This window comes from Mustela lutreola, chromosome 8 (genome assembly GCF_030435805.1).
Source record: "Mustela lutreola isolate mMusLut2 chromosome 8, mMusLut2.pri, whole genome shotgun sequence".
Classification (NCBI taxonomy): domain Eukaryota; kingdom Metazoa; phylum Chordata; class Mammalia; order Carnivora; family Mustelidae; genus Mustela; species Mustela lutreola.
Genome location: NC_081297.1, coordinates 63,803,751 through 63,812,666, shown reverse-complemented (window position 1 = coordinate 63,812,666; position 8,916 = coordinate 63,803,751). Strand labels below are relative to the sequence as shown.

General features: G+C 45.5%; 1 protein-coding gene across 7 annotated transcripts in view; it reads right to left on the bottom strand.

Moving 5' to 3' along the window:
- Positions 1 to 294: 294 nt before the first annotated feature.
- BIN2 (bridging integrator 2) overlaps positions 295 to 8,916 on the bottom strand; it is a 31,779-nt gene continuing 23,157 nt past the window's right edge. For 5 of the 7 annotated variants that reach the window (XM_059185320.1, XM_059185322.1, XM_059185316.1 and 2 more), the window contains 4 exons: positions 6,439 to 7,177; positions 3,871 to 3,942; positions 2,151 to 2,216; positions 295 to 785 (listed from right to left, as the gene is read on the bottom strand). In XM_059185320.1, the coding sequence (XP_059041303.1) occupies positions 756 to 785; positions 2,151 to 2,216; positions 3,871 to 3,942; positions 6,439 to 7,177 (907 nt within the window). In that variant the 3' untranslated portion in view covers positions 295 to 755. The remainder of the gene's footprint in view (positions 786 to 2,150; positions 2,217 to 3,870; positions 3,943 to 6,438; positions 7,178 to 8,916) is intronic. The other 2 variants (XM_059185323.1, XM_059185317.1) reach the window with 1 other exon arrangement.

Genomic DNA, 8,916 nt, shown 5'->3' with positions numbered 1-8,916 from the left:
GCTCATACACTCATGTACACCAAGTAGCAGGCTGTAAACATGGGCTATGGCTCTAAAATGTAACCCCTTTCCCCGGGTACTTGCTTGTTGGCTGAAAAGTGGGGGCAGGGGCCTGCCTTAGGGCATCTGGATTGAGCAAAGGAACTTATGGTCCCTGGCATCATTCCAACTGGGGGTCAAGGATGTGACTAAAACTTTCTGAACATGGGGTAGAATCGATGCCCTTACCTAAGTGGAGAACAGTGTGCGGGGCAGGGACAACTCCTTGTGTCAAAAAAAGAAAAGCAATCCATACACAGTCAGAGTAATCCTTTATTTAACAATCTGAAAATCTGTTCTTTTGGCTCTAAGTCTTGCAAAATGAGTGGTAAGTCAAAGATTTGTTCACTATTCTCTGAGTATTTGTGGTAATGTGTCTCTATGCAGACGTGTCTCCATCTACAGATGCTTACGCTTTTTATAGTCCCTTTAGGCCCACTTTACTTAATATATGAAGTCTTCTTATTCTAACAGTACTAAAAGCCTGAATTAAATATTCCCGGGAACTAAGAGTTTCTTCTCCCCAGCCTGCCGCCCTCCCTCCCCCAAGTCTGCTCCTCAGCCTCCATTAATGCTAGATCTTTCGAGACCACCAGCATTCAAACGGTTCGAGAACCTACAAAGGAATGCTAGATCTTAAGTCCCTCTGACCTATATACCCTCTAGCTGAGAAGCTTCTCTGGAGAGGTGTGTGTGGAGGTCTCGGTAGTCCCTCTTCAGAGGTAGTCAGTTTGAACTGTAGATACCTAGAAAGGAAACAGGTTTGGGTTAGATGCTGACCTGCACTCCCACCAACCACATGGTAGGGCATGGGGAAAGGGCTCATTTCGCTTCTGTCGAATTATATTTCTTGTAAGGCACTGGCCTCTGTGGAGGGAGGCAGTGTGAAACTGGTTGTTGGAATTACTGTAAAGATTTGTTCACTGTCATCTCTTTAGGAGGGTTCACAGGAGAAAGTTCTTTTTCATCTTAGTATATGGAATTGTTACTCTTAAGGACTGGGCATCGTGAACTGGGTGAACTGACCAGGTCTGCACCTTCCTCTTGGATGTTAGGGAGTGTGGAACCAACTTTGTGGTCCATCCTCCGTAATTTTATTTTAAGAATGTGTTTCTGTACTTGCCTAACTCATAGCTCTATTTTATATCATTAATTCACTTCTTCTTTTTTATTTTAAGATTTTATTTATTTGAGAGAGAGAGAGAGAGAAAGCATGAGAGAAGAGAGGTCAGAGGGAGAAGGTGACTCCCCGTGGAGCTGGGAGCCCAATGTGGGGTTGGATCTCCGAACTCTGGGATGATGACCCGAGCAGAAGGCAGTCGCTAAACCAACTGAGCCACCCAGGCACCTGCTAATTTAATTCTGAGTATATTTTGTATGTCTGTGTACTTACCTTTTTGTGTGCCTTTTATATATCTTTTTTTTTTAAAGATTGTGTGTGTGTGCCCACGCATGCACGTGCGTCTAAGTGGGGAAGGGGAGGGGCAGAGGGAGAGAGAATCTTACGCAGGTTCCATGCCCAGCAAGAGGCCCATATTGGGGTTGATCTCACAAACCTGAGATCATGATCTGAACCAAAATCAAGCGTCAGACACTTAACTGACTGAGCCACCTAGGCACCCCACTTAACTCCTTTTTGAAATAAGTTCAGATTAAAATATTTAGGGGGTACCTGGGTAGCTCAGTCAGTTAAGCGTCTGCCATTGGCACAGGTCATGATCCCAGACTCTTGGGATTGAGCCCCATGTCAGGCTCTCTGCTTGGGGTGGGAGTAGGGGAAGCCTGCTACTCCCTCTCCCTCTGCCTGCCCCTCCCCTGCTTGTTCTCCCCCTCTCTGTGTCAAAAATTAGGAGATAAGGCTATGGTGAGAGGTTAAGAGGTTCAAGGACAAGCACTGGGAAATGAGCACAGGAGCCACAAAGTCCCAGGTTACTCTTGGGTCCTCTGGCTCCCAGGCGGACTTCGCTTGACTTCGCCTTGAGGATATTGTTCACTGCCAGGTTCCCCTTGTAGCCCACGGTGAGGTTTCCAGACTCTAGCCAAACCTCTGTGTACCCCCAATGCCCAGTCTTACCACTCACCCCATTCTCCATGTTATCTGGCATCCTTACCTCTTCTTGAGGCATGACATTGCTCTCTTCTGGAACGGCAGAGACATGAAGCTGAAGATCTTGGCTCTACAAAAAGAAGAGTTCTGCCCGTGAGAGGCGGCTCAACCTCTAGTCTCTCAGCTCACAAGGGTCTTCTGTGCCTTATACTTCACAAGGGTCACAGACATTATGAACAACATACAGTGTTGTTTTACTATGACCTGAGAGCATCATGGGAGGCTTTAATGTCATTTTCTATCACAGATCAAGAGACTGAGATTCCGGGGCGCCTGGGTGGCTCAGTGGGTTAAGCTGCTGCCTTCGGCTCAGGTCATGATCTCAGGGTCCTGGGATCGAGTCCCGCATCGGGTTCTCTGCTTGGCAGGGAGCCTGCTTCCCTCTCTCTCTCTCTGCCAGTCTCTCTGCCTACCTGTGATCTCTCTCTGTCAAATAAATAAATAAAATCTTTAAAAAAAAAAAAAAAAAAAAAAAGAGAGAGACTGAGATTCCAAGGGTCAAATGACCTGCTGGGACAGGAAACCAGGTCTTTGGACTCCCATTGTTTCCATGATCAGACACTGTGTGATCTGTGTGACACACATCTGTATATAAATCTATGTGGGAGGCAGTGAGGGTATAAATATAGGTTTTAAAACCACTACCTACCACTTCTAGACCAGCCCTCGGGAATGCATAGCAGCTCTCACACTGAGATGTCCCTCCACTGGGGTGGTTAGGAAAGGCAAGTGGTGTGATGGTTTCTTTGGGAAAAGTTCTGGGTTCTGAGATGGGAACCCAAGGTGTGGAAGCCAGGGGAAGAAGACCTTGGCACTCTAAGGGGCCTTCTCCTTGAAGGAATTTTCCTTCTTCTTATTCCTTCCTTCAATTCCAGGCTATGAACTGCCCCAAAGGTAATACCATCTTCCAGAAAGTTACCATTCTTTAAGAGGACCTTCATTCTCTCTCAGGTGATTCAAATGCTGAGCAAGAACAGATCTGCTCACAGTTTTCTTTTTATGTACCCATTTTTATATGTGATACGTTCATAATTCTGCTTGAGTGAAAATGTGCCTTACGGTGCATCTGTAAGGGAAGGGAACTGATCTTGCAGGACACAGGCCTCTGGAGACTGATGACTCTCATAGGCTACGATCTGAGACGCTCTAGCTGCTTAATTCGAAAGGAAAAACATATCTCCTTAGCTGATGACCAAGTAATCCTAGAGCAGAGACTGGGAGTAAGGAAACACTATAAATCTCCAATACAGGGAGGTAGCTTCAGGGGGAAGGAGGCTGCACCCTGTATCTCTTTCCCAAAGAGGACAGTGTTACTGGCCTTTTCCTCAAGAATTGTATGTAGGCCCCTATCATCTCCCCTTTAATAAGATGATGCCCAAGAGGCAAACCTGTTTTATGCACTCTTTTGCTGACCCCATACTAAAATCATATACTATGTTACAACGTCACATTTAAATGAATTTTAAATTTTCCAAGCTGTTGAATTGCTCTTTTTAGTGCAGGGCAGTGAAAAGTGGCTACACTGTACCTACACAAAATCCCACATTTCTGTGTGCTTATTCACTGTCTACTCGCCCTGCACATCTCTCCCCATCGGTAGAGCTTCCTCAGCCTAGAAGCTGGCGAGGGTAGAAAGTTTCACATCTTGCTCCATGAGGAGCTTCTGTGCCTCACGTGAATCAAGACTGAGAGCATAATAAAGCCGCCAACTCGGGTGTCAGTACCTCAGTGGAGGTGAGCTGACTGTTCTCTTCCTTGCCCTCCATCTTCTTGGCCGCGTCAGACTCTGAAAAGACCTGTGGATCAAAGTGGACAATGTAGAATTCCACACCTTCCCGCCCTGGCTGCCAGCCCTGGACCCCCCCGTGCACACTAGATGGTGCCTATGGGAGCAGCAGGGGACCCATGTCCAGAGAACAGGAGGATCTCAACAGAGCCAGGTCAGCCTTCAGTGGTGTGAACTGGGTGGTGTGAACTGAGGGGTCCCAGAAGTCTTAGACTCCCGCTATCTGTACAGCATAGGCCCCGATCTCCTTCAGTGGCTAAACGTTTCCTCTGACCACTCTGTTTAAAACTGCAATTTAGGGCGCCTGGGAGGCTCAGTGGGTTAAGCCTCAGGTCGTGATCTCAGGGTCCTGGGATCAAGTCCCACATCGGGCTCTCTGCTCAGCAGGGAGCCTGCTTCTTCCTCTCTCTGCCTGCCTCTTTGCCTACTTGTGATCTCTCTCTGTTAAATAAATAAATAAAATCTTTAGGAAAAAAACCCCAAAAACCTGCAATTTAGCCTTTACTCCCTGTACTTAAATGTATGCTGTACTTAATTTTTCTATCTCCTATCATGACTAAATTGTCATTTTACTTATTGTTTTTTGCTTATTGTCCTTATTCCTCCCATTCCCCATCCACTAGAATGTAAGATGCAGGAAGGCAGAGAATTTTACATTTTGTTCAATGTAATAGCCTACCTCCTAGAAAAGTGCCCAGCACATAGCAGGGGGTCAGTAAATAATTAGGGAATGAATGAATAAATGAATGAATGAATGAATCTTGGTGCCATCTAGTTAAATGTCTTACTATAATCTTCTCTACAGGGCACCTGACAGATGCCCATCCTGTTTTTGTTTTCAGAAATCCCTGTGTCCCCTTTCCCCTATATTTCAAATTGGTTTTCCATATCATTTTTTAAAAAACAGAACTAATTGCTGAAAGTTCCTCTTATACTGATCCAAAATGTACTTGAAAAAAAAAATCTTTACATATATTTCTGCCTTCAGGGATTTCATAGAGCAAGTGATACCTCTCTCCTATACAATAACCCTTTCCATGTAATTTGAATAGAATACGACTTGATTTCCCGATCCTTCACAGAACTGGTTGCTCTTCACGTGATCTCTGTCTCTATTTTATTTTATTTTTTAAAGATTTTATTTATTTATTTGACAGAGAGAAATTAGAAGTACACTGAGAGGCAGGCAGAGAGAGAGAGAAGGAAGCAGGCTCCCTGCTGAGCAGAGAGCCCGATGCGGGACTTGATCCCAGGACCCTGAGATCATGACCTAAGCCGAAGGCAGAGGCTCAACCCACTGAGCCACTCAGGCGCCCCTCTGTCTTTATTTTAACATAATCCTTTTCTCATCCATATCCTCACCTTTCAAAAGGCCGTCCCTTTTGCTTTACCTTCCCCTGTGAGTTCCTTCTTCTAGAATGCCTCTCTCATCAAAGAAGATAGACCTCAGAAATTTCCAGATGCCATTTTGCTTACCGTAGTCATAAATATGACAAACCAAAATGAGACCCTCCTCCCCACCCACCCCCCAACTAAAGAAGGTAAAGCTCTAGATGCCAGCTGTGGATTCTTTACATTGGAACTCCCAGAATTTGGAGCAAAAGAAAGAAATTAGCAAGATTCTGCTCATAATAATAATATTAGAGATAATCATTTGCAGAAGTCAACTACCCTAAGAGTACATGGCACTGAATTAGTTGCTATGAATATATGAAACAATCCCCAGAACCAAAAGAGGTCCAGGAATGTCCTTAAAACTGGAATCTAGGGATACCTGGGTGGCTCAGTTGGTAAGCAACTGCCTTCAGTTCAGGTCACGCTCCTGGAGTCCCAGGATTGAGTCCCACATCGGGCTCCCTGCTCAACGGGGAGTCTTCTTCTCCTTCCGACCCTCTCTCCTCTCATACTCTCTCTCTCTCTCTCTCTCTCTCATTCTCTCAAATAAATAGATAAATAAAATCTTAAAAAAAAAAAAAAACCTGGAATCTAATGACGTAAGATCTTATCACCTGGGACAAGCTGACTATAGTAAGGATGATATATATGGTGGTTTTAAAAGGGAATAAAGGGGCGCCTGGGTGGCTCAGTGGGTTAAGCCGCTGCCTTCGGCTCAGGTCATGATCTCGGGGTCCTGGGATCAAGTCCCGCATCGGGCTCTCTGCTCGGCAGGAGCCTGCTTCCTCCTCTCTTTCTCTCTGCCTGCCTCTCTGCCTACTCGTGATCTCTCTCTGTCAAATAAATAAATAAAATCTTTAAAAAAATAAATAAATAAAAGGGAATAAAGGCTTAACCTGGGGAAGCCTGGGTGGCTCAGTTGGTTAAGTGTCTGCCTTGGGCCCAGGTTATGATCCCAGAGTCCCAAGACTGAGCCCCACATTGAGCTCCCTGCTCAGTGGGGAGTCTGCTTCTCCCTCTGACCATCCCCCGTCTTATGCTTTTTCTCTCAAATAAATAACTAAATATCTTCAAGAAAGAAAAAAAAGGACTCAACGAGATCCAATCTCACCTCAGACATCAAGGTAGGGGAAATACAAAGTTCTTCTGGATTCAGATTGTTGATGCTTTCCTTTTCTCTGGCCTCAGAAGTTCTTACTGGCTTTTCTGGTGGCTGTGGGTCAGGAGAAACCTCTAAAGAGGTCCTAGGACTTGGAGTCCCAGCCCCCAAGAAGGCCCTGGGACTAGCAGGTGAGCCCTGCTCAGAGGCTAGAGGGCTGGAGGGTATGTTTCCTGAGGAGTGCCGGGGGCTGGGAGTGGCTCTGGGTGGAGGAGGCCTATTTGGAGGTGCTGAGGTCCTCTGGATAGAGGCTCTCTTCTTTGGTTGTTCAGCTCCTTCACTTGAGGTGCGGGTTCGGAGGACTACTTCTGGGAGAGATGAGGGCTGCTCTGAGGGGGTAAGGGCACTGCCTGGTGACGGAGAGGGCGAGCAAGGGAGAACTTCCTCCTGGGACCTGCCGCCCTCAGTGGGGGGAGAGGGCTGGGCCTGGGCGGGACCGTTGCAAGCAGGCAGGGACTCTTCCTCCTCAGAGGAGCTGGTTTCCGACTCTTCCTCCTCCGTCTCCTTGTCTTTAATCTCAGAATCCTTTTCTCCTGGGGCCAAATCAGATGCCAGCTCTTCTTCACTTGCAGAGACGGAATCCCTCTCTTTCTTCAAAGAAAGTGCAGAGGGACTGGTAGGTGAGGTCAGGGGGCTGGAGACTGCAGACGTAGGAACTGGGGAAGAAATGACTAGAGAGCGTCTGCTGCTGCTGAGAAAACACAAGCATTCGGATTCAGGAGAGCTCAAAACTGGAAGCAACCCAACACTCCTAATAAATAACGAGGCACGCATGTAATAATAAGACACAACAGAGCAATGTATGAGAAAGTCTGTGTACCTCGCAATCATCCTTCATAAGGTGAGAAAGAGGCTATAAAATTTTATCCATATCACAATCTCAATTATATAAAAATATATAAAGAAAACAAGACTAGAAAAAAAAAAACACAGCAAAACACCGACAAAATATTTTCTCTGTGGGAAGGATTCCCTGGGTGATAGGTATACAGGTGGTGCTTGGGGATTCTGTACTTGCAAGTTCACCTCCTCCCTAAAACCTATTTGCCACTCCAAAATTAATTCTCATGACGCCTTTGCAGCGAGCTGCGGACATACATGAGCTTTGAAAGATGAGTGCCTAGACGAGCACTTTCCCAGCTGAGGTCTAAGAAGGCAATCCTCTGCTGTGTTTTGGCTCTTACACTGCAAATGTGTCCATCTGGCCATGTTTTTCACATTGTTGTGCTTTTTGTTGGTGATTCTCTTGTTTAAAATGGTCTCCAAGTATAGCACTAAAGTGCTCAGGGCCAGAAAACTGTGACATGCCTTACAGAGAAATAATACATTAGAGAAGCTTCCCTCCAGCATGAATTATGGTGCTGTTGGCTAGAAGTTCAATATGAAGGAATCAATGATATATATTATTTGCTTATTTAGAGAGTGAGCACAAGATGGGGGAGAAGCAGAGGCAGAGGAGAATCTCAAGCAGACTCAACGCTGAGCACAGAGCCTGACCTGGGGCTCAATTCCACAACCCTGAGATCATGACCTGAGTGGAAATCAAGAGTCAGATGCATAACCAACTGAACCAGGCAGGCACCCTAGCAATATGTAGCAAATAAGGTGTCTTTAAAAAGAAACACACAGCAGATGAGGTTATGTATTGATTGGCTGATGAAGACGCTGGGAGCAGAAACTCACAGGAACCTAATGCTGTGTTTACCTTAGCAGCAATGGTTCAGTATTCACGAATCTGGTGCTCGCCGTTACTTTATAGAACACGAGCACCACGGATAATGAAATTGACTGTAACGTTTATCAAGTATGCTGGATACCGGGCTTAGTGCTTCTACAGTCAACATCAGTTTGACTCCTTCTCGCCTGCTCAGGTGCCTCCTACGTACTGTCCACAAGCAGATTAAGCAATCCACAAATATTTACTTGACAGGTACCAATTATGTAGGCACAAGGATGGGAGACAGGCATAGGAAGAGAGAGAGAGAAACTTAGTTTCTGCCTTGTGGGAGTTTCTGACGTGAGATAATCTGAGTGACAGAGGTTCCTTCTAGCACTAGCATTCTTGGAGTCAGCAGGTTTAGAAGGCCCAGGACATAGCAAGATAAAAACCAGATTTCCCTACAAGGTTCTGGGACATCTTGGTTTAAATGATAGTAGGTTTCAGATGAAGAGACAGAAAGAACTCTGGCTTTTAATGCTGGGAAAAAGAGAAACAGAATTTTTTAGAGCAAAAGGGAGTTCATCTGGAAAATCTACACTGACCCTTTAGTGATGATTTTTAACAGTCTATAACAAATTGCTAAATGAATAGTACTAATAACAAATATGAGCCTGATTCTTCCTTCAAGTCCCAAGGTCAGTTTCACCACCTCCTTTTAAAGTCCTCCCTGACCATCCATATGATGGCAAGTACCTTCTTCTCTGGAATTC